The sequence below is a fragment of the Mauremys reevesii genome, linkage group 12 (assembly GCF_016161935.1).
Source record: "Mauremys reevesii isolate NIE-2019 linkage group 12, ASM1616193v1, whole genome shotgun sequence".
In the NCBI taxonomy this organism is placed as follows: domain Eukaryota; kingdom Metazoa; phylum Chordata; order Testudines; family Geoemydidae; genus Mauremys; species Mauremys reevesii.
The window spans coordinates 30,538,357-30,565,856 of NC_052634.1; the positions used below are offsets into that span (position 1 = coordinate 30,538,357).

The following is a 27,500-nucleotide window of genomic DNA, read 5'->3' on the forward strand; positions in this document are numbered from 1 at the left end:
AGGTAGGGATTGTCGGGGGGTTGCTGGTGGGTTCCTGCAGGAGGGGAGAGGGACAGCAGGAGGGGAGAGGGACAGCAAATACACCGGAGATGGGAAGATTTGCACAGTCTGGTTTGGAGCAGGGCAGGAAATGCACAAGGTGGGGAAGGGAGGAGGACAGCTTGTGACATTCCTGCTGGGGGGAGTTTAATAAATGGCCCAGATTCTAGGAACAGACCCATGAGATTAGGAGGTGGAAATACCCTAATTTGTGAAACAGAAAATAACCCTCCTACATGGGGCTAGGAAAACTGACCAGACTCCCAGTGCTGGAGCCTGACCTGACTAACCAGTGGCTGCTGTGAAATATGAAGGGGGCACCCACTAGTGAGGTTTAGGGGAGATTCCCCTCCTTTCGTATCCAGCTCTGCACAATGAGGAGGGTGTTGGGCTTCCTACCAGAGATCTCTCCCTGATCCCTGCTAGGGGCTCCATCTCCTTTATCCGTCTGTGGCTAGTAGGAGTGTGATGGATCTGCTGGGAGAGAAAAGGGACTCTCTATTCGTCCCCTTAACCTGGTGTTTCCAGGATGCTCTGAGTCGGGTGGAGGTGGGACTCTGACTGTGATCCACCCAAAGCTTGCATTTGATTGGCTTCTCTCCCCCACAAATAGTGGGGCTGTGAGTGGGGCAGCAGGTACTGAGTGTTGGACTCTTGGTCTTTCAGAGGCCAGTGACCTTCGAGGAGGTGGCTGTGTATTTCACCAGGGAAGAGTGGGCTCTGCTGGATTCTGCTCAGAGAGCCCTCTACAGAGACGTCATGCAGGAGAACTATGAGACTGTGACCTCGCTGGGTAAGGATTCCTGTCCCCTCAGTTCTTGGAAGGGGAAATGAAGAGATATGGTTCACGCCAGCCCCACAATGCCACCTCTGCTCTGTCCTGTCTCTGCATCACCCCAATATGCCAGGGGCCCTCACACTGCCACAGACCCTCCCCTGCTGCAGAACACAGGAACAATATTGCACAGTGTCAAATATCTCCTGTTTGCATAAGTAAACTTCTTTGAGATGGGGCAACCACATCTGCATGCAGTGTTATGCTCCTACAAAGCACACGGGATCTTTATAGAGAAAGGTAAATACACAGCATTTATTGAGAATATAACAGTTAGCATATGCTTTTTACACACACACTCACTCTCCCTCTCTCTCTCTCTCTCACTCACTCCATAGTTACTGGTCTGTTGTAGCTGAAGTCAATCTAATGGCCAGTTAGATTGAGCACAAGTGTGGGGCTGGGCTCTTGTCGGTCGCAATCCAATGCTCCGGGAGTGTGGCAAGATGAACCCAAAGTCCCATGGCCAAGCACCCTGGTTCTTATAGGGTTTTTTCCTTTGTTGAAGTCTATGGATTTTGCTGTATCTGTTTGTGATCGGTTACTTCTTAACTGGTGTAAACATTCCAGTGCACCTCTGAGAGGGTCAGCCTGTCCTTTGTTCTCATTTAATCAATTGTCCTCAGGGGTGCCAGCCTTTACCTCAGGGTCATCAATCTGCCCTTCATTATGGATGCGCGTTGTTGATTCTTTGATGTCCTTTAAGTCTCTTGACTCCTTCTTCCTTGACTCTGGCTATAACAATGGCCTTTACACCTTCTCTTTTCCTGATGCATACATCCTCATTCACACAAACCCACTGAGAATACAAACAGTAGTGTTTTATATCGAGCAAAAAGGCATTGCAAATGAAACCTTGCCTTCAATGTTTCTCTAATCTACTTAACATAGACACAATAGAGAATCCTGTCTCTTATTTACTAAACCTTAAAACAAAGACATGTAGATTTAACTAGAGTGCCTAATTTGTAATACATAGAGGAAACCATAGTAGACAGTGTAACTTATCCTAAAACAAAAGGTGACCATCATCAGTCAGAAGGATTGTTCTGGTCTGTCATTCCCTTCTGCTATTCAAACAGGGTGGCTGACAGGATGAAATCAAATCATACATTAAATTCTCTCGGTACATTATACAATCCAGCTCCTACAGCCGTATGCGAGATGTGGGTGCACCATAGATTTATATACCGGCAATATGATATTTTCTGTCTTTTCTATCCCTTGCTTAATGATTCCCAACATTCCGTTCGCTTTTTGACTGCTGCTGCTGCACATTGAGTGGATGTTTTCAGAGAACTATCCATGACTCCAAGATCTCTCTCTTGAGTGGAAACAGCTAATGTAGACCTCATCATTTTATATGTCTAGTTGGGATTATGTTTTCCAATGCGCTGCACTATGTGCTATCCTGACATCTAGTTCTGCTGAGATCCTGCATTCAGTCATATCCCTGCCCTTCCTGTTCCCTTTCTCCACTGAACCCCACCAGCCCATGGTTACTGTTCCCAGCTTCCCCAGGACTCTCTCTTTGTCTCTGGACCTCTCCATCAGCAAGAAGCAGTGGCAGGGAGACTTGCCCTCTCTCTGGAGTCTTGGATTTCTGGGACATGGATTTACTTTTTCTGTGTTTTGGGAGCTTCTTTGAAATTGAGTGTCTGTGACATTAACCACAGTGCAATCTGGAGTGTTGAACAGCTGTGTCCCCTGGGGTGACTTTCCCAAGCTGGGGTGACTTTTACACTGTTTTACTGTGAGAGCAGCCGCTCCTGGGCAGTTATCACACAGTCTCCAGCATGTAACTCACTCCCAGCTACACAGTATTTAGTGCTGCTAGTCAGCGACTCAGGAGTTACAGTGCAGCACAGGAAAACCCCAGAAAAGTCTCTGTTCCCAGACTTCCCCCAGAAATGTGCATCTTTCCCTGCCCAGCACACTACTGAACAAGGCAAGCTCATATGAAGTCAGTCATTTCATCTGTGGAAAATCACATGCACCAGCCTTGTTATCCCATGTAGATGAGTGGACTCATCCCTGCGGCACCCCCTGCTGGTGACTTCTGGGAATTAGCTCACTCCAGCTCCAGCGCACCCTCTGCAGGCCAGTGATCCGCCTGTCCTCTGGCCCCCCGTGTCCCTCCCTGTACCTGGTGCCCCTTTTACCTGAGGTGCTGCCCTCTGGCAGTAACCCCTCAGTCTTAGGGTCTCCCCTCCCCAGGGAACTCCCACCCTCTATTCCCACCTTGGCTCAGTATAAGGCCAGTCATCGTCTAGCCCCACACCCTGGGGCAGGCTGCAGTATCAGCCACTCATCACTGGCAAGGAGGGTTTGGACCTGCTGCCTTTGCCTACCCCTGGGCTGCCCTCTGCAACCCCCCAGTACCTATTGCCTTCTGCTAGGCCTCAGCCTGGGGCTTTCCAGGCTGGAGCTCCCCAGCTCCTCTGCCTTTCCCCAGCCCTGCTCCACTCAGGTACCCTGTGTCCAGCTCCCTGCAGCCAGGCCCATCTCCCTCTACAAACAGAGAGAGACTCTATCTGCCCCTGGCTTCTCTGCCTTTATAGGCCAGCTGAGTCTGTTTGGGGCGTGGCCCCAGCTGTAGCCACTTCCCCCAATCAGCCCAGCCTAAAAGCTGCTTTCTCCAGCCACAGCCCCCTCCCAGGGCTGTTTTTAACTCTTCAGAGCAGGAGCGGGGGTCCACCCCGCTACATCCCAAATGCAGTTTCCAACACACTTTAATCCAAACACACTAGTTGGATAAAACAATAAAACAAGATTGTTAATTACCAAAAAAAAAAAGATTTTAAGTGACTACAGGTAACTAGTCATAAAAGTCAGAATTGTTTACAAAAGAAATGCAAGATAAAACACAAATATATTTGTTAGTCTCTAAGGTGCCACAAGTACTCCTGTTCTTTTTACAAACTAATGTGTAAGTCAGGGGTGGGTAAACTACGGCCCGCAGGCCACACCTGGCCCGCGGGCCCAGCCTGCCCGGCCCTTGAGCTCCCAGCCGAGGAGGCTCCCCCCTCCCCTCCCCTCCCCTGCTGTCCCCTCGCCCCCGCTGTCCCACTGCAGCCTCAACATGCCGCGCCGCCAGCGCTCTGGCCCACCGCTCCTGGGCAATGCTGCAGCGGTGGGGCTGCGAGCTCCTACTGCTCTGAGTGGCATGGTAAGGGGGCTGGTCTGCGTGCTCCTGAGGGACCTTGTGTCTAGCTCCGAGCCGTGTGGCTGTGGTAAGGGGGCCAGGGGTTGGATAAGGGCCAAGAGTCCTGGGGGCAGTCGGGACAGGGAGCGGGTGGTCAGGGGATGGGGAACAGGGGTTGGATAAGGTTGGGTGTCCCGGGGCCTGTCAGGGGGTGGGGGTGTGAATATGGGTTGGGGCAGTCAGGGGACAGGGAGCAGGAGGGGTTGAGTGGGGTTCTGGGGGAGGCAAGGTGGGAGGCGATTAGGGGACAAGGCTCGGGGGGCTTAGATAGGGGGTGGGATCCCAGGAGGGTTCTGGAGGGTGTGGTTAGTGGCGTGGGGTCTCTGGAGGGGGAGGTCAGGGAAGGGAGCTGGGGGTTGGATGGGTCGGCAGTTCTGAGAGGGGCAGTCAGGGGGCGGGAAGTGGGTGGGGTCAAATGGGGGCGGGACCAGGCTGTTAGGGGAGGCACAGCCATTCCTACCCGGCCCTCCGTACAATTTTGCAACCCCGATGTGGCCCTCTGGCCAAAAAGTTTGCCAACCCCTGATCTAAGTTAACAAGCTGAAATGGATGGAAAGCAAATGTTCTCTCATCACGTGCTGAGACAGGCTGGTTTTCCTTTCAGCCAGGACTCCCCCTAACCCGCCCCTGCCGCCCATGTTCAGTTCTTCAGAAGTTGTCATGAGCAGAGGGAAGGGAGAGAGAAAGTCTCAAGTATTTTCCTCACCTCTTTTTATAATTCAGTCCTTTGTACTAGAAACAACTTCAGTTCTCAGCTGAGTCATGGTGCCAGGCTGTCTGTTGGAGATATGAGCTTGAAGTGTCCCTGTGATGGAATGTAAATGTCTTCACACCTGTTTGACCAGCTGTTTGCCTCGCTGTCTCCGAGGAACTGATCTTCCCGAGCATTGTAACTTTTTCAGTAATATCATACAGTAAAATCTCAAAACTTTACATACAGTGTTGCTACACATTTTAGCAGGATAATATTCAGTAGATTATGTGTTTTCAAAATGCCATTCTGTGTACAAAATTGATCATAATTTTCTAGAAGAGTGAACATGGGGTACAGACTGACACAGTGTCTGTCTGTGTGTGTTCCCAGCAGATATGTGGGTATTTCAATACGTCATAAGCACAGTGTTCAGCATCTTCAAGGACCGGGGGAGCTGGTCCTGGGAATTCACTGCTTTACCAAGTGTGACAGTGTATGGAATTGAGACATTTTATATTATTTTTTTTATTATCAATACCAATTTGATAACATTGAAATGACTCGTGCTAGATATGCCAGGTAAGGTGTCAGTGAAAATGTTATGCTTTTCCAAGTATGATGATTTTGTTTCTATGTTTGTATCACCTTTGTATTGTGAGTTATAGATTTGTAGAGTAGATCTGTATTTCCAGACTTGTGCAGTGTTTCTGGGTGAGACATATTGGCATCAGCGCTGCCTAGGCTGTTTGATGGCCCATCAGCTGTACAGTGAGACCATGGAAAGGATCAAGGGCAGGGGTGGGCAAACTTACCGCCCCCTGTCTGCCCCCTTAGAATCCCGAGCAATCCAACCCCTGCTCCTTGTCCCGTAAGCGCCCCCTCCAGAGACCCCCCCAACTGCCCTCCCAGGACCCCACCCCCTACCCAACCCCGCTGCTACCTGTCCCCTGACTGCCCTGACCTCTATCCACCCCCCTGCCCACTGACAGACCCCTGGGACTCTCACACCTATCCAACCCCCGTCCCCACAGAACCTCCGCCCCATCCAACTGTCCCCTGACTGCCCCCCGGGACTCCCTGCTCCTTATCCAACGCCCCCACCTCCTTACCATGCCGCTCAGAGCAGCGTGTCTGGCAGCCACGTGCACCACACAGAGCCAGACACACTGCCCCGCAGGAGCGCACAGCCCCGCCCTGCAGGAGCACTGCCCGCACGGTGGTGTGGCTGTGGGGGAGGGGCTAGCCTCCCCAGCCGGGAGCTCAGGGACCGGGCAGGATGGTCCTGTGGGCTGGATGTGGCCCGTGGGCCGTAGTTTGCCCATCCCTGATCAAGGGCATAAACCTATTGAGTCAGCAAGACATACAGGGGTATGTCTGTGTGCTGAGACCTCCGAGGCTGTTCCATGCCATGTGCTGTGAAGCTTGTGTTTGGGACACAGGAAGTACAAGCCACATGGCAAAGGGAATATAAAGGGCAGCTGCATCATCTCCATTTTGTCTTCAATCCCTCTTCCTACCTCTGGAGCAACTTCTCTACAAACTGAAGCCTTGAACAAAGGACTGAATGACCCATCCAAACTGTGGATGTGTTCCAGACGGACTTTCAAGCCAGCAGCTCAACAATACTGCTAATAACCTGATATATAGATTTTGGAATGCATCTCACAGCTATTCCATTTAACAAGTTTTTCGTGTCCTGTCTTGTCTTTCCATGCTAAAGGATTGGCTGGCAGTGTGGTCTTTGGGTAAGATCCAAACCTATAGTGATCTTGTAATGTGGCTGACCCTTTGAGGTCAGAAAAACATTTTGTCTATGAGCAGAGTTTTTAAATAACCTCTCACTGTACGGGACCTAGGTGCTGATTGGGAGTTGGAGAACTGGAATGCAATAAAAGGGGCTGTGTAATTTCTTTTTTCAGCTTCTCAATAACCAGCGTGGGGGATCAGAAGCACAGTTTGTGACTGGTCAGTGAGTTTAACTTCAGTGTTAACCACCAGTTTTGGGAGCATCTGCTCTCCCTTTTTCAGCCTGCCCTGACCTTGGCATTTTCAGTGTGGACTGCCCCAGGCACACCCGTCACACTAAGCACTGAAGTTAAATTAATAGTGGTTTTTTTTTTATGACAGTCTTATGAAATCAACTGAACTCCTTTGTTTTCTTTCATCTGAGCAGGGTTTCCAGTTTCCCAGCCTGATGTGATCTCCCAGCTGGAACAACGGGCAGAGCCATGGGTCCCAGACCTCCAGGGTTCAGAGGAAAGAGAGATCCTGAGAGCTCCCTGCACAGGTGAGGAAACATTAAAGCAACTCAGAATCTGTAAGTGCCTGAAGGAATCATCTGGGATGCCCTACAATGCCCTTGGAAGGTCTCTCAGTTCATTATTGTCCCTAGCAGGGGTCGTATCCTTACAGTAAATATAGCTCATGGCTTCCTGTAGACCCTAGCAGACAACAGACAGTAGCTTCCTCCCTTCCCCCGTGAATTTGGATGGGATGTGAAGGCTGAATTGATCCCCTCCTCTCTCCTGTTTGGGGGAAGAACTTGGGGGAGTTCAGTTCCTGATTTTTATTTGACCTCTCTCCAGTACTTGTATTGGTTTGACCTTCCCCTTTCCATCCCTGTTTGAGGTTTCTGTCTCTATCACAGCAGGTGACGCAATGGTATGTGAGAAAGAGGAGCAGAATTCTCAGCAGGAAAATGTTGAGCAAGTGGCTAAACACAGAGCATTATCACAAAGATCGAAAAGGAATGTGTCCTGGAGTCATAAGCAGGAAAAATCTCATGATATTCAGCACAGACCAGAAAGAGAGCAGGAAAGCAGCCAGGGAGAAAGTGGGTAAATGTATTTCCTGTCAGGAAACTCAGAAGGACCTCAAGGAAACCACAACCCAGCAGGAAATCCTCAGCGGAAAGAGAAAAAATACATGCACTGAGTTTGGGGAAAACATATGTGATTACTCCATCCTTATAAAGCATCACAGAATCCACACAGGGAAGAGGCCCTATGAATGCATTGAGTGCGGGAAAACCTTCAATCGCAGTTCGCACCTTATTGGGCATCAAAGAATCCACACAGGGCAGAGGCCCTATGAATGCAGTGAGTGTGGGAAAAGTGTCACTAGCAGATCAGGCCTTTCTAAACATCAGAGAATCCACACAGGGGAGAGGCCCTATGAATGCTGTGAGTGTGGGAAAAGCTTCACTAACAGCTCAGCCCTTTCCGAACATCAGAGAATTCACACAGGGGAGAGGCCCTATGAATGCAGTGAGTGTGGGGAAAAATTCAGGCGCAGCTCAGTCCTTATTAGGCATCACAGAATCCACACAGGAGAGAGGCCCTATGAATGCAGTGCGTGTGGAAAATGCTTCACTAGCAGCTCAGGCCTTTATCAACATCAGAGAATCCACACAGGGGAGAGGCCCTATGAATGCAGTGTGTGTGGGAAAAGCTTCACTAGCAGTTCAGGCCTTTCTAAACATCAGAGAATCCACACAGGGGAGAGGCCCTATGAATGCAGTGAGTGTGGGAAAACCTTCAATCGCAGCTCAAACCTTCTTACCCATCAGAGAATCCACACAGGGGAGAGGCCCTATGAATGCAGTGGATGTGGAAAATGCTTCGCTAGCAGCTCAGGCCTTTATCAACATCAGAGAATCCACACAGGGGAGAGGCCCTATGAATGCAGTGAGTGTGGGAAAAGTGTCACTAGCAGCTCAGGCCTTACTAAACATCAGAGAATCCACACAGGGGAGAGGCCCTATGAATGCTGTGAGTGTGGGAAAAACTTCACTAGCAGCTCAAACCTTTCCGAACATCAGAGAATTCACACAGGGGAGAGGCCCTATGAATGCAGTGAGTGTGGGGAAAAATTCAGGCGCAGCTCAGTCCTTATTAGGCATCGGAGAATCCACACTGGAGAGAGGCCCTATGAATGCAGTGTGTGTGGAAAATGCTTCACTAGCAGCTCAGGCCTTTATCAACATCAGAGAATCTACACAGGGGAGAGGCCCTATGAATGCAGTGAGTGTAGAAAATGCTTCACTGACAGCTCAGCCCTTTCTCAACATCAGAGAAACCACACAGGGAAGAGGCCCTATGAATGCAGTGTGTGTGGGAAAAACTTCACTAGCAGCTCAGGCCTTTCTAAACATCAGAAAATCCACACGGTGGGAGACCCTATAAATGCCGTGAGTGCGGGAAAACCTTCTGTGGGCACTTAGCCCATGTTAGTCATCAGAGAATCTGCAGGGGAGATCTACAACATAAACACCTCTAGGGCTATCAATACTTTTTTTTCTTTAATAATTTTCCTTATTCCCACATAGTAACTTTTAAAGCTGTTTGAACTGTTTGCAGCATGGTTCTCCCTCAGTTTGACCAGATGAGTGGCCCATCTTTGCCTTTTTAAAGTTTGTCCTTTTTTGAGGTGGACCCATTTGTCCTTTCTATCAACTCCATTATCCCATGAGTAATTCGAGTGTGTCCTTCCTATCAGGAACCAGAGAGCATCACTTTTATACTATTCCTCCTATTTCAAAATTATTGTTAGTCACTAGTGATACTGATTGTATCATTGCCACTTGTTCTCACGTTGCTCTGGGTTGTGCTGAAGAGCAGATATAATGGGAATTTTTCAAATTATAGTTAAATGAAGAGGAGCAGGGGCAGGAAAAAAAAGTGTAATTTCAGCCTCTGTGACACTGGAAGGAGATGGGGAAGGAGGGAATCTCTGCGTCTCCCCATCACTGCAGAACTGTTACCTTTTGTCTGAGCCATGCAGAGGTTATCATCATCCCATTCTATCCATCCACTTCTCAAAGTGTCCTGTGAGGAACAGTTCTCAGCTGTCTGTGCTTGGAGATGATGCTTTGACTTCTTTAATCTTATATCAGAGTCACTCTGACTGGAGATGAAAGTGTCAAAGACCTGGAAGGGGAATTCAAATGGATCCCAAACACAGTGTGCTCATTGGGAGTTTAAATCGCAGGTTCCATCTATTGGTAAAGCCACTTCTGGCAAGGTGAGTGGTTTTGTCCCCCATTATGGCAATGCTCGGATACTAAAAATTTTGTAAATAACATAACTGGCTATTGAGACAGTGCTGAGTGAAGTATGTTTGAATGGATCAGAGGAGAATGTGATGGGAGAATCTCTTGTCCTGATTCTGAATAATCAGATATAACCTGCTCTGGAATTTCACTTCACACTTCCATTGCCGTGTATTCTAGCTCTCTGTGATGTGGGTTTCTATCTTTCCTGAAGGCTGTTTGGTCACTCAGTTGGATAGTAGTTCAGTTTGATAGGATGTAGCTCAGATTTATTGGAGAATTTAAGACAAATGACTATTTGCTAAAGTCATCATTTCTCACTTCAGCTTTGCTTTTTCCCCATCCCTGCATGATGTCATGGAGAAGGTTGAGGTGTAGTTCTGTCAGCATTAGAGAACTCTCCAATTTACTGGACAGGCTAACAAAGAAACAGCAGTGATTTAAAATCTCTACTCAGAAATGGTGAACAACAGCAGAACCCCAACTAACTGAAGGAAGTGCATATGATCACAGTGTAGTTCAATTGTTGAAGTCAATATTGTCCCAGATGTTCTGGGGAGAAAATTCCATGCTAAGTGATTTTTGAAGTAGGCACAATGCCCATGTATTTGGTTCCAAAGCCTTTGTAACCCAGGCCCTACAGAAGTTCTTTCCTAGCTAATCTTATTGTGTCGGAGATGCTGCCCTTCATGATGCAGATGTTGAGGAAATAGAAGTGGAGTTTTGTTGAATTTATCCTTTGTAGGTGCTAAAATGTATATCGAATCAAATCAGTTTTGGAAATCTTATAGCTGCAGAAAAATAGCTATTTTTGAATAGAAACTCCAACTCTGGTCACTAATGAAGATTGTGATCCAGCCCTGTATCCAGTCCCTTGCCTGGAACTGTGCCACCAAATTAAAGAAAAGCTGGGCATGTTTTGGTAAGCCTCCATGTTTTGGTAAGCCTCACTAACACTGCTGAGATTTGGAGTGGTTTTGTAAAGGATTCTACTTTGGAGAAGTGTAAATTTACCCTAACCAAGACCAAGGATTTGGAAAGAGCTGGGGCTGAAAGAGTCCACATCCAGTTCTTGGTTTCCACCCCAGTAAAGGAAGCTATGGTGACCAGTGACCCAAGGAAAATTGTTTGTACAACTCCATTTCCTAGTTCAGTGTCACTGATTACAGTTCCAAAGGATGCCAGGTTACATTGAGAACAATCATCCTTCACCATTTGGATCCAAAGAGAGAGCTTCAAAGGACATTCCTTCCCGTGGATCCCAAACTGGCTGCCTGATTGGGTAACAAGGACTTCAAGGCTGTAGAAATGATGGTAACCAATGAGGCAATGAATGTATCAGGCTCCAATTTCAGACTTCTGGATACTCGCATGTTGAGTTCTGATTCTATGGTTTTGTGTCTGATGCTGTGGCTACACAATAAAGCTGATGTTGGTGCAGCTGCACCAATGTAGCTGCGCTGCTGTAGCGCTGCTATTAGAGATGCTTTCAGCCAATGGGAGAGATTTCTCTCATCGGACTTGATTAGTCCAACCCTCGCAAGCGGCAGTGGCTCTTTTGGCAGGAGAAGTTCTGCTGCTGATGTATCGCTATCTACACAGGGGGTTAGGGCTGTGTAACTACATTGCTCAGTGGTGTGGATTTTTCACACATCGGAGTAATATAGTTAACCGATAAATGTCTTTAGTGTAGACCAGACAGTTCTCTCTTGTGTTTTATGCATTTACATCACTTGTCTAACTTCTCTCACTTTGAAAGATTAAAAGTGTGACACGAGAGGTATTTTTCCTCATGATGCAAAGATTCCCACATAGGAGACCCCTTCCACCAACACATAATGTAGAAGATCCTGAGATATCTGAACTCACAGAAGTGGTTGGGACAAACCACATCTTGAGCCAAGGTTCAGTTGTTGGCAATGGGCATTAGAAGAAAACTAACATATATGATAAAAACATATTCAAAGATCACAAATTCTTATCTATTAAAATGAGATTATTGGTGACGTTATTGGTTAAAGAAGAAGAGACTAAATGTGTGATAATCTGAAGTATTTTGGAAAACTGAAAGTTGTTTTTTTTGTTTTGTTTTGATAGTCGTACAGGAAATGGTGGCTAATCTTGAATAGTTAATTTGATTTAATTTACCCCCTGTAGTATAAAGAGTTCTGGTAGAAAACCTCACTCCAAAGGTTGGGGTGGGAGAATGTGTGTGAGAAAGTGTGTATAAGAGAATATTGGCCCAGTATAGATTTTAGTATTTTGTTTTCAAATAGAATTTATTTTGTTTAGTTTCTAAGTCAATTTCTATTCAAAGGAAAGCTACTCGAGGTGACAAGTTGTATAAGTTTTACCCACTTAGACTGTAAGCGTCACTGTCTTCCCCACTTCTCTAATTTGCAAAGGAAAGGCCTGACATCTGTCACAGGATGTGTCCAGCAGGTAGGACAGCTGCACTCATCAACCATCAATATAAAGAAAAAGACTGAAATCTATTGTCTTTCAGGTCAATAAGCCATCTAAAGGCTGGTCGATGTAGAAAAGCTTTGTTGGCATAGCCACATCTCTCAGGGGTGTGAAAAGTCCTCTCCACCGAGAGAAGTAGTTAATGTGACCTGAGCCCTAGTGTAGGCAGTGTTGGGTTGTCAGAAGAATATTTCCAGTGTTTGAAGTGTAGACACAGCCTTAACATCAATTCCAATTTTGACCCATCTCCCTATATGTGAGAAAGTTACTCGTATGGAGGGCTGAGCCAGCTGTCTGCTCACCTGGTTCCTCAACTGTAGCTACAGCTCTTAGTGCCCATGAATGCAAAGACTGAGAGAAATGGAGAGTTCCAGCCATTGTCATTTTAGTATCTTATTGTTCCTCTCTCTGTTTTTTGTGCTGGCCTTTCTGTTCTATCAGGGGGTGACTGTATAGCTCAGTGCATCTGTGACAAAAGCTCATTGGTGCCAATTGGCAAAGGGGTCACTGTTCTTCACAAGCAACTCCTGTGTCAGACCTGACAAACTCCCCACACCCCACTGCTTTTATGATAGTTATCCAGGAAGCATAGCAGTGAGATCTCTACTGAAAGCTTGTAAATTATTGATACTCCTACTCACTGCGAGAGGTGTGTCCCAGTCATAGTTAAGGGGTAATGTAAGTACATGGAAAATTATGCCCATATGGTATTGTTGTGAAAGTGAGTCACCCCAATCATAGGTCTTGGTGGGGACGGCCCATTCCAGTGGGAGGGAATTGGCACCTCTCCCTTGCTAGCCAGTTATGTGATGTATTGCTCCATTGTCAGCCTCTGCACCAACCCAGAAAAGCCAATGGAAAACCATCAAAGACAAATTATAGACATCAAAACCCTGTGGAAGTGACAAGGACAATATGAGAATGAGGAGATCGTCCTTTCTGTGAATAAAGACAAAAGACTGAGTCAGTTCATAACAGGGTGGAGAAAAACACTCTGGGTCCATTCACCAAGGAGATTCCTAATGACCAGTGGCGCTTCATGAAAGGCAGGGCCGAGGCGCCTAGGGACTAGCAATCAGTGAAATTGACTGAAGTGTGAGGTGAGACTCTACTTAGATAGGAAAGCTAACTATTAAAAAGTATAGGTTGCATTTTCTGATTTTGTTTAGTTGGTAACAGTTGGTTTCCATCACTCACATTTGTTTGTTTAAATCTCTATCGGTTGTTAAATAAATTTCTGCTTGTTTGATAACTATACTCAAGTGCGGTGTGAGATAAAGTAGCAGTGGTCCACAGTAAAACTAGTAACCTGGGATATACCATTGCTTTGGGCAGAGAAAATCTGGGATTTCTCTGAGTATCTGGTGATCCGGGCTGGACCCCAGAGGGGGACACATTGAAGGAACTCAGGGGTTAGGGTGGCTGCTGTAGCTCAGAGGAGGGTCCTTGAGTGCCTGACGGGCTGGGTGAGTTTGGTGACTAACATCCAGCTGCCAAATGCAAAACTCCCTCTTCCTAGTGGAAGGTGGCAACAAGGAAACTCGCAGCCCTCAGCTCCCTGAGAAGGGTCATAATATGTCTCTATGTTGATTCACCTGTCAAATTCACACAGGGAAAGCTCCCTATAGCATAAAACTCTGTCATATGAAATCATGGAACATGTGCTCTTCACTCTGTGAAAGCATGTAAAGAATCCAAGCGCTGGAGGACAGGGTTTGGGTCCAGAGTGACCTAGACAAATTGGAGGATTGGGCCAAAAGAAACCTGAGGAGGTTCAACAAGGAGAAGTGCAGAGTCCTGCACTTAGGAAGGAAGAATCCAATGCACTGCTACAGCCTGGGGACCGACTGGCTAAGCGGGAGTTCTTCAGAAAAGGAGCTGGGGATTACAGTGGATGAGAAACTGGATATGAGTGAACAGTCCCCTTGTTGCCAAGAAGGCTAACAGCAGATTGGGTTGCGTTAGTAGAAGCATTGCCAGCAGCTTGAGGGAAGTGTGTTCATTTCAAACCTGCAGTTTATTCATTTCATTTGGTGACCCCTCCTAGTTCTTGTGTTATGAGAAGGAGTAAATAATACTCCCTTCCTTGGTCCTTGAAAAGATATTATGTGACCCCCCCTCCCCCTTATGTCTCATGTCTTGGGACCAACATGGATACAACAACACCGCAAACAACAAGGTTCCAAGTCAATGCACATGGGAGAAGCATCTTGTGTTTCATTCCTTATGTCCTAGTCCCATCGTGTGGCCATTTCCTTTTCTTCCTTTCTGTCAAAAGCTTTGGTGTTTTGCACAGAAACATTATTTCCCCAGGAGAGACCCAGGAGTGAGGGCTGCATTCCTGTACCAAGCAGTCACTAGAAGGGGGCAGACAAAAGCCTTTACGATGAGGCATCCGTCACTGTCAAAAAATCATCTCCCTCCTGTGGTTCCGCGGGCAGCAGGAGCAGCCACAGCTCGGTGGCCCCCGGCAGCAGCACTCCTGGGGTGGCCGGAGCAGCAGCAGGCCCCCTGGGGCTCCCCCCGCCGGGGCAGCAGCTGGAGTGGCAGCAGGTTGGCAGGGCTTCTCCCCTGGTAGCTGGTGCTCATTATCCATCAAATAAATCAAAACACTTCCCCCTGCAAGTGGATTTAGCCCAGGACCCTCAGAGTCAGCAGCTCTTACACCCCCCACTGAGCTCTCTGGTCAGGTGCCATAGCGCCGGAAGCCTCCTGTTTAGATCCTAAAATAGCATTTTTGCACTGGGGGGGGGGGGGTTTGAAATTTTTGACTGGACATTTCAGCTCCACTGTTATTTTATTGAATTGCTTGAAAACAGCAAGTGTAGAAAGTCTCCTAAGTGCCAGGCTCTCTGCCATGGAAACAGCTGCCCCTGCTCTCCAGGAGTCTGTGCGTTCCACCCAGCAACGTACAAACCTCTGAACTGAAGGGGGGTCAGACAGTGACGGTAACACAAATCTTCCGACTATTAACCCAAGTCCCTTCCTTTCTTTAACCCAGGACGTGCCAGTCAACTGGGAGCCATGGTGTTATCTTCATCTTAAAATACCTCTCAGGACATTGAACAGAGGAAGTGAAACCCCCTCCCCCGAATGGCTCCCTGTTGAGGTGTTGTACTGTACCTGCCCCTGGAGCCTGTCTGGTTTTATATCCTTAGAGCTTTTTCTCTTCAACCCCCTTATCCCAATCTCTGGGCCACCTCCACATTTCAGAGTTTAGAATTTACTGTCATCACCCTCGTATGGCACTTTCCATGTGAATTAGACAAAGTGAGTGGGGGAAGCTCCCTGGCTAATGAACAACCGATGTTCTGGGTGAGGCCTGAACTCATAACCCCAGCAGTGCGCCTCCCTCACTAGCCAGGTGTGCCCCTGTAGGTGCTTCATAGACAAGCTTGGGAAGTAGGGTAGTTACCTGGGTGTGTGAGTAACCACTTGGGTGACCTAATTGAGAGGCTGATGGTTCAAACCCAAGTGAAAATAGAGGTAGTTTCTTTTTAGTGTTGAGACTCCAGTACATTTTAACAGGCTGTAAAATGCCTCAATTCTGGTCTAGCCTCATTGGGCAAGCATAAGGGGCACTTTTGCCAGCTGCATTGGTGGTATAGTGGTGAGCATAGCTGCCTTCCAAGCAGTTGACCTGGGTTCAATTCCCAGCCCATACAGGGATGTGATGTTTTCTCTGCTGGGAATTGGTTTAATTTCAGTCACATTGTATCAGTTTATCAAGGGAATGAGAGAATCAATGTCCTACAGGTCATTCAACACACAATGAAGGAAGAAAGGGGCGGGACTGTACAATGAGCTGTTGGAGTTATCCTGGTATTACAATGTTTGGTTTATTTTTTATTTTTTTTCCTTTACTTCCCTCTCCCTTTTAGTCTCAGAGCCTTTAAGGTCAGAAGGGAACAATGTGATCATCTAGACCGACCTGCTGCACCTTGCAGGCCAAAAGACCCCCCGTCTCCTCCTTTAGTAGACCCGGGACGGGAGGCAGCTCTGTGCACTGCCCCTACCCCAGGCAGCACATGGAGGCCCTCTGCTCCCCTCCCCCAATGGGTGTGCAGAGATGTGCCAGCAGCACTGAGGTGGCTCCCTGCCCACTCTGCCTCCGTCCCTCCGTGCCACTCCCAGAAATGGCCGGCATGTCCCAGCATCCCCTGGGGCGGGGGAGTGTCTCCATGCACTGCCCCTGCCCCAAGTACCAACTCTGCAGCTCCCAGTGGCCAGGTACTGCAGCCAATTGGCGCTCTGGGAGCAGCGCCTGCAGCAGTGGCACACGGAGATCCCCTGGCCTCGCCCACCTAGGAGCTGCTGCCAGAGGGTTGTGTTTACCGGTCACTTTGGGAACTGCACTGCCCGGGGTAAGCGCCACCCCTCCTGCACCCCAACCCCCTCCCCCAGCGCAGAGCCAGCACCGTGCACCCAAATTTCCTCCCAGAGCTTTGCTTGTCTTCCTTTCACCCAGAACCATCCTTCTTCTCCTGGGCTGCAAGTAGCCATCCCTGGGAAGCCAAGACGCAGGCACAGGATTCTACCTCCCAGCAGCCAACCGCACCTCCCCAGGCTTTGCAGAACGACTGGTGGTGCTCTACTAACCCCACTTAGCCGCACTGAGGCACTTAGCTTCTGCCCTGCCTTCCTCAGCTCGACTTTCCTCTTTTGCCCCATACCCGCCTCACTTCCTCCTTTGGCAAGTCACACAGAAGAGCCGGCCGCCATAGGCCAATCTCCAAGGGCAGAGGAGACCAAGCCACAAGGCTTCAAAAGGTGCCTGGCCCAGATCCTCTAGCTTTCCCCTGCTGATGCTAAGGCTTTTTCTCAGCTCATTTCACCACCCTCTGCCATGCAGGGGTTGGGGTTATCGCAGGTGTTACCCGAAATTGGGCCAGCTAGTCAGCGTAGGGAGCACTAATGACCCACCAGAGTTTGGCAGAAAGCAGCACGTTTATTATATTGATAGCTAAGCTCAAACGAAGGGGGGCAGGGTGACACAGTCACGCTCCCAGGACAGGCACGGCACTGGAGATGTCAGGATTCTGCAAGGTAAGTTTCCCACAGCGCAGCTATGGACGGTGTGATGAAGGTAAGTCTTCCTGAGGCACAATGAAATGCAACGCAGAGAACCACTGGCCAGGCGGTCCGGGCAACGGGCATTCACTGGAGGTACAAGCTTGTGAGTGCTCTCCTGAGCACAGGGCCCCTTCCCCTTTTAAGGGCCTGCACCTCATGGCCTGCGACTAGAGATGACTTGGCTGCATCTGGTTGGTCACACTCCACCTTGGGCAGTGTCCATGCTCTGGATGTGTGATCGCTGCCTAATTAGCGTCCCAGACACCTTGTCTACCTGGGAGCTCTTCTGCTCTTCAACCAGCCCATTCATCCCACCAGCATTCCAGGAGGGAGCGGGAGGGGGAAAGCCACTTCACAGGCATTCAGAGAGGGAGAGGAGACAAAAGTGGGAGCAGGGGAAGTATAATAGACCTTTTGAGCATAGAAATCACTGCTGCTCCTACAACCGCAGGGAATAGGCCAGTAGGAGCTGGGAATATTAAGCCAGCATGTTTCTGCCTGGTTTTGAACCAGGGACCTGTTGCATGTTAGGTAAACGTGATAACCACTACACTACAGAAACTCTGTCCCAGTACCTTGCTCCTCCCTTCATAAGACCATAAGAATGGCCATATTGGGTCAGACCAAAGGTCCATCCAACCCCGCATCCTATCTGCCAACAGTGGCCAATGCCAGCTGCCCCAGAGGGACTGAACCTAACAGGTAATGAGCAAGTGATTTCTCTCCTGACATCCATCTCCACCCTCTAACAAACAGAGGTTAGGGACACCATTCCTTACCCATCCTGGCTAATAGCCATTCATGGACTTAACCTCCATTCATTTATCTGCAAAAAGAACAAGGAGTACTTGTGGCACCTTAGAAACTAACAAATTTATTTGAGCATAAGCTTTCCTGGGCTAAAACCAACTTCATTGGATGCATGCAGCGGAAAATACAGCCGGAAGATATAGATTATCTATCTATCTATATACATACATACATACACATACACACTCACACACACACACACAGAGAGAGAGAGAAGATGCAAAATTGGTTGTTGCCATACACACTATAACGAGAGTGATCAGTTAAGGTGAGCTATTATCAGCAGGAGAAAAAAAACCTTTTGTAGTGGCTTTCATGGCCTTTGAGAAAGCAAGACAGAGCCTTGGAAGGCCCAGCAGGATTTGTGGCACAGGAATTGTTCTCAGATTCCACTGAGACTTCAACTCAGAGTGCAGGATTCAAAGTCCTGAGTGCTGGCCCTTACACCATGGGACCAGCAGAGCACCTGTTGATTACTGTAGACTTCCAGCAGGGAGGACTCTGTGGGCAGGGGCGGCTCTAGGCATTTTGCTGCCCCAAGCACGGCAGGCAGGTTGCCTTCGGCGGCTTGCCTGCGGGAGGTCCGCCGAAGTCGCAGGACCAGCGGACCCTTTGCAGGCATGCCGCCGAAGGCAGCCTGCCTGCCGCCCTCGCGGCGACCGGTAGAGCGCCCCCTGTGGCTTGCTGTCCCAAGCACGCGCTTGATGTGCTGGGGCCTGGAGCCACCCCTGTCTGTGGGGACAATTTTTTCTGGCAGGGAGGACTCAGTGGGAAGATGCCTCTCTGGCCAGCCCTGCATTTGCTCAGAAAGTCAGCACCCAGCACTTTGCTGCAGGCCCAGAGGCCTTTCTTCCTCCAGACTGTGAGGCCAGTGGACAGGTGAGGCAGTAGCACCTTCAGTCCCAGGCAGTAAAGGGCCCTTCCTAGGAAAGGCCATGTCCTGAAAAGGAAAAACTAAAGTGAAGGAGAGTCCTTCTAAAAATCCTTGGGGATGTCACAGGGGGGAAAGTGTTTCTTTGCCTGACTAGGGACTTGAACCCTGGATCCTCAGATTAAAAGTCTGATGCTCTGCCAACTGAGCCAGCCAGGCTCACATTTTAAAGAGGCAAATTTCATGCAGAAGAGAAACTAGTCAAGAAAAATGAGGGCAGGAAACAATACAGAAAACCTGCTACTCTTGTTCTCTTAGCAGTCCTAGCCCCAGCCTGCTCCTCCATCTGGTGCCTTGAGGCCTTATTCTTTTTTTCGTTAAATATCAAATCCAGGAGAAAACACAGTTATACAAAGCAAAACGAAATCACAAACAGAAATGTCATTGGAAATACAGAAATAAAAAAGGAAAATGCAGTTCCCATCACTTTATCATGTCTGGGCAATTCCTGTATCAAGAGCACCCGCTAAGGGCCCTGTGTGCTTACGAGAAACCTGGAGGAACTCATACCACAGCCTGAACATGAAACTCAACTGCTCCCAGGTGCCGCAGTAAAACCCTTTCCCTGCTGTGACGTTGCACTCCATAGGATTTTATGAAAATATGCTAATGAGTGTGAATATAAAGTGACTGGACAATGCTTCATGCAAAAGGTCTCTTGTGAGGTATCATTACACAGCTTATAATCTACTGTGTGTGTTCATCCTATTTGTATGAACCGATCATTCTTGGATCTGAAACTAGAAATATGAACTATAACTCTGAGGTCCTGTTGTAATGATGCAAAGTGTGGGACATTAACAATGGTTTGGACTCTTGATGGCTCCCATTAACCAGGACAATAGACTGTAGTTGGCTCTGTCCTGCACCATCTGTGAGTCAGGCCAGGAAGAATGAAGGCCTGGGGGTCTCACAGGACATGTGACCATGTCACCTGGTACAGGATTCCATCTTAAACCTGGGGCTCTTCCCCAGGTGAGAAACAAAAGATTCCTGCCTTGTACCAAAGCTGTATAAGGGGGTGGAACTGAACAAACATGACTGCAGTCATGAGACATCCCCAGCTACCACCTGAGCTGGAACAAGGGCTATAGCAGGTGAAAAGATTGGGTCCAGACAAGAAATAAGTCTAGTCTTTGCAGACGGGACCTTTCCCTCCAGTGCTGGAGGATTCGCCCTTCTCATCTACCATTGTCCCAAGCAGCACAGCTGGTGGGAATCTTAAATGTACCGAGGTGACTTAGGAGCAGAAACCCCCCCTGACCTTCCATGCAATTGGCACTTGCCCCTCACTGAGCAGGATTAAAATTCCTGCAGGGAGACTGGTGGGCCCCATCCCCTCTGGGGATGAGCAAAGCAGCAGGGTGAAAAGAATTGGAGATGCTGGGGATTGAACCCAGGGCCTCATACATGCAAAGCATATGCTCTACCACTGAGCTACATCCCCATATGGGCCATGTGTGCTATAGGTTACACTCAGAGCCCTCCTGTTTCCAAAGCACCTAGTGACCTAAAAGCAGCATGAGGGACACATTCCCTGCTCTGAGGCCAAAATAATACACTGATGATAATAAGAAGTATATAGAAAGATTTTGCAGTCACTATGGGCATAACTATGATGATTGTTTCGTGTTTCACTCTTAATATCTGGCACCACCACTGCCTTTCCCTTTAGTCTTGCAGTTAACAAAGGGTAAAACTAAACATCACTTCAGATACAAGGGAGTGTGTGTTCATTCCTGTTAGCTACACAGGGGTTTGATGTAGCTGCTTTCAATCCTCTGGTTCTGCCGGGATAAGTAACATTTCAGGGTGTCACTGAACTGAAGAGAGGAGATCATTTTTTGACAGGTTACGCCTACTCTTAAGGGTGTTTGTCTGGCTGGCAGCCCTGGTTCCCAGGTCTCTCCTGAGGGAAGAAAGTTTCTGTGCAAAATACTAAAACTTTTAACAGAGAGGAGGTAAAGGCCATGGCAACATGATGGGGCCAGTATGTACCACAACATGGTTCTTCTATGTGGGATGACTCTGAACACTGACTGAGCTCCACTCCCTTGGATTTGAAGAGATGTTTAGTTGTGCACCTGGGAACATATAAGGCTGAAGCAATTTTATGGATGGTGACAGTACGATTGAAGGGTTATTTAATGTTGTAAAAATTGTAAAACACTGAGCTTAAACTGGAACTGCCTGTTAGTAAAGGCTGGTTTCCCCACCTCAGTTCCATAAGCTCTGCTAGAAACACCCTGGCTTCTCTCCTGCCTCGGTGGGAACAGCAGGGAATCGTCCCCTGCTGCCCTTGGCTCCAGGCTGGTTTCTCTGGGGAGGGGACGTGGAATTGATTTGTTTGCTGTTGAGAAGGGAGCCAGGCCAGTTCTCAGGGAACGAGAACTCCCAGCATCTTCCCAGCCCAGCCCAGGCTGCGGCCCTGTCCCAGCCTCTGTTCCCCTGGGGGCCCTGCGTGTTTGACTCTAGAGCAGGCCGGGAGCAGCAGCTGAGGCAGAGGACAGCCTGGGCCAGGCAGATAAGAAGGAGTTTAGCAAGCAAAAAAGGTAAAATGGCAGGGGAGTATTACCTTGGACTCAATGGCATTTCTCCATTGGTCTGTCTGCTCTGGGGCAGGGACAATAACACGTCCTGCTGCATTCGTTATTTCAAAGGGCGGTTTAGGATTTTCATTCTCACACATGGTGCACAAAGCAGGACTCAACCTTTGGCGTAAACTAAACGAGCTGCCCACAGATTCTGGCAGCCACAATGAGCATTTGGGTGAGAGCTCAGACCTGCCCCTGTCCCAGAGGGAGACGGGTCATCTGTGTGGGGACTGGACCACTGACCTACCCGCTCCTAACTCCCAAACGTTCAGTAACTCTGTTATCAGTGCCTGTGAGTGTTATTTAAACCATAAGAAAAACCACACTGGGCTGGACCAAAGGCCCATCTAGCTCTGAACCTTGTTTTCTGACAGTAGCCAATAGCAGGTGCCCCAACAACCAGTCAACAAGGCACCACTGGGAGTTGAACCCAGGATCTCCTGTTTACAAAACAGATGCTTTAGCCAGCTAAGCCATGGTGCCTGTGGGTAATTAAAATACAGTGTCTGCCCACACCTGACTCCCTACCATCGCCTGACAAGCTTTGCTTGTGTTTGGATTCTGCAAAGCAGAGGAGCAGGTGAGGTTTTCCGTGTGTGTGTGTGTGTGTGTGTGTGTGTGTGTGTGTGTGTGTGTGTGTGTGTGTGTGTGTGTGTGTGTGTGTGTGTGTGTGTGTGTCAATCTTTGGCCAGGTCTGCACTACAAAGTTGTTTCATCAGAATTATCTTGCTCAGGTGTGTGAAAAACACACAATGCTCCCTTGGTCGGTAGCTTGTGGCTGGTGCACACACTGCAATGCCACGTCTGGCGACAATACTGCCCTGTTTTGGTGACAAAATAAAACGACTTCGAGGAGAGGGCTAGAGCTTTTTGCAGCAAACTTAAAGTAACACAGTAAATGCTGCTCTTCATTATATCACCATAACTGGCCTTCCCAGTATCCCACAAGGCCCGCCGTGAACTCGCCTGCCCTGCATTCCTGCTACAGAGCCATGGGCCCCTCCCCTTTCATCGCTCTGGGAAGTTCTGACAGCTGAGCCTGCTGCTCTGCTCCGGCAGCCAGGAGCAAATCACTGCCGTGGATGCTGCTCTCTCCCGCCCTGCGAACAGAGAGCCGGGTGGTGGGAACTTCCTGTAGGGGGGCCACTGGCATCCGAACTGTGACACACCCATGACACCCCTTCCCTTGAGGAGGCTCTTACCTTCTAAACAGGGACTTCTGTTTTCTAGTAAAATCACTAAAAGGGAAGGAGAAAACTCAAAAGAGGTTCCTCCTGGCGCTCACGTACATGAACCCGAATACTCTCTCAGTCCTCAAAGAGAGACCTGGAGAAGAAGACTTGCTGAAGCAAAGCCACAGGGGTCTCTGAGGTTTCCCTGGCCCCTCGCCCCTGTCCTGTCTGGCTGATGTCAGCATCTCTCTGTGAGGTCACCACCTCCCCTGCACCTTTGACCAATAGTCTGAGGTCCTGTAAAAGGCCTTTGTGATGTCACTGCCACACCCTCCCTTGCTGGGCTAATGTCCTGCCCCTGGCCAGGCACTTTGCAGGTTTGAGCTACTCCCTGTGGATCACCCCACTCAAGGAGCGTTCGTTCTAGGCAGCAAGCCGGCTAGACAGGAAAACATCAGACGCTGCTCCCAATGCTACACTCAGTTTTTCAGAAATTATTCGACTTGATGGCCAGAAGAGACCATTAGAGCATCTAATCTGACCTCCTGCATATCACAGGCCTCCTGTATGACACAATAGCTACTTTTGAGGCAAACACATTCCAGAAAGGCACCTAGTCTTCATTAAATGACATCAAGAGATTGTGAATCCACCACTTTCCTTGGTAGCTTGTTCCTGTGGTGAATCATCCTCGCTGTTGAATATTTGTGTCTTCTTTCTAATATGAATTTGTCTCTTTTCACCTTCCAGCCACTGGGTCTTGTTGTGCCTTTCTCTCCTCGATTAAAAAGCCCTTTCATACCCAATCTTTTGTCTCCATTAAGGCCCTTCAATGCTTCAATGAAGTCACCTTTGAATCTTCTTTTGATAAGCTAAACAGGTTGAGCTCATTCAATAGCTCACTAGAAGGCATTTTTCTCCAGCCCTCAGAACATTTGTCATCAGACTCCTGAACTGCAACTGGATGTGGCTCTTGTTCTTCTGCACAACATAGCCCTGGAGAAGAAGGATCTGCAAATGTACATTCGTGTGATACCTTTGTATAATTGATGAAAACATAAACTAGACACTTAGAGGATTGGAACTGATTTCAGCTGATGGACAGCTTTGCTAGGTTTTTATGCATTTGGACAGTGAAATGTTGAGTGTTTCCATTGATATCAAGCACTCCTGTATAGAGGAGCCCCTGAACATAATGGAGAATGGAAATGAAAATGTTTTCCTTTTTTTAAAAAAAAGAAAGAGGGTTATAAGAGAACACGCGGGTTTGAACTGAGGACTACGTGAACTGCAGTCAAGCACTCTAACACTGAGCAATATCCCCATGACAACAGAGCTATGGAATCATGATGTCCAGCACTTTGAAGGACAGACCCTGCTTCATTGAGGTCCTTTGCCATTCCCAGACCACAGGTGGTTTACAAATGGGGTTTGATTAAACTTCTTACATGTGGCAAACACCACAGCTTGCGCACCCACCGATATAGCTTCTCCCACTGACATAGCTGCCACCTCTTGGGAAGTGGATTAACTACACCCCCAGGAAAACTCTCTCCCCTCAGCATAGAGCAGTGGTTCTCAAACTGTGTCAGGACCCCAAAGTGGGTCATAACCCTGTTTTAATGGGGTCGCCAGGGCTGACATTAGACTTGTTGGTGCCTGGGGCTGAATCCCTCAAGCTCTGGTTTTGCCCTCCCCTAACTGGGGCAGGGCTCAGGCTTTGCCTCCTCTGCCTGTGCTCAGTGTAGAGGGGCTTGGCGTGTCTTTCTAGGGTCAGGTAGTAAGTTTTTTTGGTTTTTTTTGCAAAAAGGGGTTGCAGTGAAAGGAAGTTTGAGAAACCCTGGCATAGAGCCTCTGAATATGTCTAGACTTGGCTCCCTGTGGCATATCAGACACTGAAAGTACAGCCATGGAGACACCACGCACCAGCCTGGCCTAGCAGGCAAGAAACAAACCTCCACAGACAAATGCCTGTTGCTTTTTAACCCATCTCCCTAAGCCCCCAGCCACCACCACTTAACAAAGGGGCTTTTCTACACTATGGTTCTGGTCTCACTGAAGGGTCATTTCCAATTGTTTGCTCAGACCAGCATTAGGGAAAATGGTGCCCTGGGCAAAGCTTGTACTTTGGCACTTCCCCACTGCCCCTGGACGATCCCCCCTCCCCCTTTACCGCTAGCTCCTGCACTCCCAGCCCTTGCACCTCCTTCACCCCTAACTCCTGCCCCATCCTGTGCCCCCTTTGCCCTTAACTCCCTGGGCCACCAGCCATTGCCCCTCTCCTGCAGCCCCTTCACATGGCTCCAGTGCTGGGGGCCCTGCACTTGTTCTCCCTTTCCCTGGGCTTTGGCATCACTAGCCCCTGCTTAGCGAGTAGGGTTCAGTGGTTCCCAAAATGTGGGGCATGACTCCTAGGGGGACACAGAGGAACATTCATGGAGTCAATGAAATCAATTGAGCTTCTTCAGTCTCTCGCTGGAGACATTTGCCTTGTTTTTAAAGGCAAAAATCCTGATCTTTCCAATGGGAGCTGCTGCTTCAATGTTCAGTTTGGGGAGGGATTTGGCTGCGCTCAGAGATGTGCCCGCGGGTTACAATCTGCGATCCAAAGGGTCGAACGCAAACAGCGTTTAGATGGGACCATTAGTGCTGCCCCCATGTGGCCAAAGACTAGAACTGACCAGCAGAGTTTACAGCTGGAGCCTGGGACGCTCCAGAACAAACTGGGCACGAAGCCTCTCGCGAGGGACCCTCGCTGTGCAGCAGGAGGCTGAGGGAAGCTGATTGTCAGGGCTCAGGGCAGCTCCCTGCCATGCTGAGCCGGTGTCTGTGCTAAGCTCGGCATCAATCAGGTGATTCTGGGCAATTCGGGGTCCCTGGGCTCCCAGAGGAGGGTGAAGCAGGTCACCCCTGGAGCAGGGTAAAGCTGCAGGGTGACAGTGGGGTTGCTGCCCCTGTGAACAGCTGCTGTAGCACCGCCTGGGCAGGACAGGGAGAGCCAGTTATACCCCCCCCCCCCAGCCTGTATCGGGGGATGGGAGCACTCACACCCTGGGGACCCACCCACCAGAGATCTGCTGGGGGGGAGAGTGGCACCCACACACCCAGGATCTTGTGGGGGGGGACAAGGGCATCCACACTCCGGGATCCTCTGCAGAGGGACGGACACCCACACACCCAGGATTCTGTATGGGGGGCAGAGGTACCCGGACAGCTGGGCGGGGAAAGGGGGCACCGAAACAGCCGGGATCTTACCTGGCAGGACAGCGGCGCCTGCAGCTCGACATGAGACGGGGGCGGGGGGAGCAGGCGCATTTCCCAGTTCCAGGCTGTCCCCGTCTGGCCAAGGCACAGAGCTCACAAGCAGAGTTTAAAGCTCCAGCTGCCAAACTGCAAAGCGAACCGGGCTCCGTGGCTGGTGCCTGTGATCCCAGTGCCTGGGGAGGCTGAGGCCGAGGCTGGTGGATCACTTGAGCTCAGGAGTTCTGGGCTGCAGGGGGTTGTGCCGATCAGGTGTCCGCACTAAGTTCAGCATCAATATGGTGATCCCGGGGAAGCTTGGGGTTCCCAGGTTGCCTAAGAAGAGGTGAATTGGCCCAGGTCAGAAACAGAGCAGGTCAAAACTCCTGTGCTGATCAGTAGTGGGATTGTGCCTGTGAATAGACCCTGCAGCGTAGCCTGGGCAAGACAGTGAGACATGGTCTCTTTTTATACAGACACCCCCCGCAGAGCCTGGAGGGGGGATGGGAGCACCCACATGCTGGGGATTCTGACTTGTGGGGGAGGGATGCCCCCCGCCACACGGATCTTGAAAAGAGGAACAGCGACACCCACACACCACAGAGCCTGGATGGGGGCAGGGGAACCACACACGGGAGCTAGTTCATGGGGTGGGGGACACACCCATATGCTCCATTGCACCATTCTTAATGAGAAGAACGGGGGCATCCACACAACACGGATCCTTAACGGGCGGGGGGACACCCACACACTCCATTAACCAGGAGGGACAGGGGCACCAGACACCCCAAGTAGCGTGGAGAACACCCACATCCACCGGATCCCTCATGGGGGGTAAGACAGAGGCTTCCAACTTATGAGAAATATGCATTTAGGAGGTAGAATTTCCATTCTTTCACAGAGCCCCAGTGGGCTAATGGACAAGGCAATGGCTTTCTAAGTCAGAGATTGTGGCTTCAAGTCCTATCTGGGTTGAAAAACTGCCTTTTCCTATATACTGCAAGGAAATCTTGGCCTTATTTTCACCAAGGAAGCTGGGAGATGTCTGAATACAAAATACTGGATCTTGGGAAAAATCCCTCAGAAATGGCATCTTGACAAATGCTTTCTAAACCCCTCAGTAGCAAACAGTTAATACTAGTGTTTGTCTGAGACTAGAGGGAAGGGGAGTGTTTACTCCCACACCTCAGTGAGTGAAACAGACAGAAAGAGGAAGGCTGTTCTGAAAGAGAAGGGATCTGTCTGGAGACAAAGCAGAACCTGAGAATGAGCAACGGTGTGAAAAGAAGAGGTTCAAATGTGTGTTAGATGTTAGTTAGTGTTAGAGGGTTTATCCCTTCACCCTCCCATTACCGGGTCCTTCTTGCGTACACACGGAGCAGCAATACCCA

The 27,500-nt window shown here is 49.2% G+C and overlaps 1 protein-coding gene and 4 non-coding genes across 5 annotated transcripts in view; 2 read left to right on the forward strand and 3 right to left on the reverse strand.

Moving 5' to 3' along the window:
• Positions 1-27,500, forward strand: part of LOC120375640 (zinc finger protein 850-like) — a gene marked incomplete at its 3' end in the record, with an annotated part of 811,498 nt that overhangs the window by 564,583 nt on the left and 219,415 nt on the right. Inside the window, exon 4 of the mRNA XM_039496417.1 lies at positions 7,935-8,941. Coding sequence (XP_039352351.1) covers positions 7,935-8,941 — 1,007 coding nt within the window. The remainder of the gene's footprint in view (positions 1-7,934; positions 8,942-27,500) is intronic.
• On the forward strand, positions 15,883-15,954 carry TRNAG-UCC. The gene has a single exon. It is a non-coding gene; the product is annotated as a tRNA-Gly (tRNA).
• On the reverse strand, positions 19,190-19,262 carry TRNAK-UUU. Its single transcript has one exon. It is a non-coding gene; the product is annotated as a tRNA-Lys (tRNA).
• Positions 20,479-20,550, reverse strand: TRNAA-UGC. The gene has a single exon. It is a non-coding gene; the product is annotated as a tRNA-Ala (tRNA).
• TRNAT-UGU lies at positions 22,107-22,180 on the reverse strand. Its single transcript has one exon. It is a non-coding gene; the product is annotated as a tRNA-Thr (tRNA).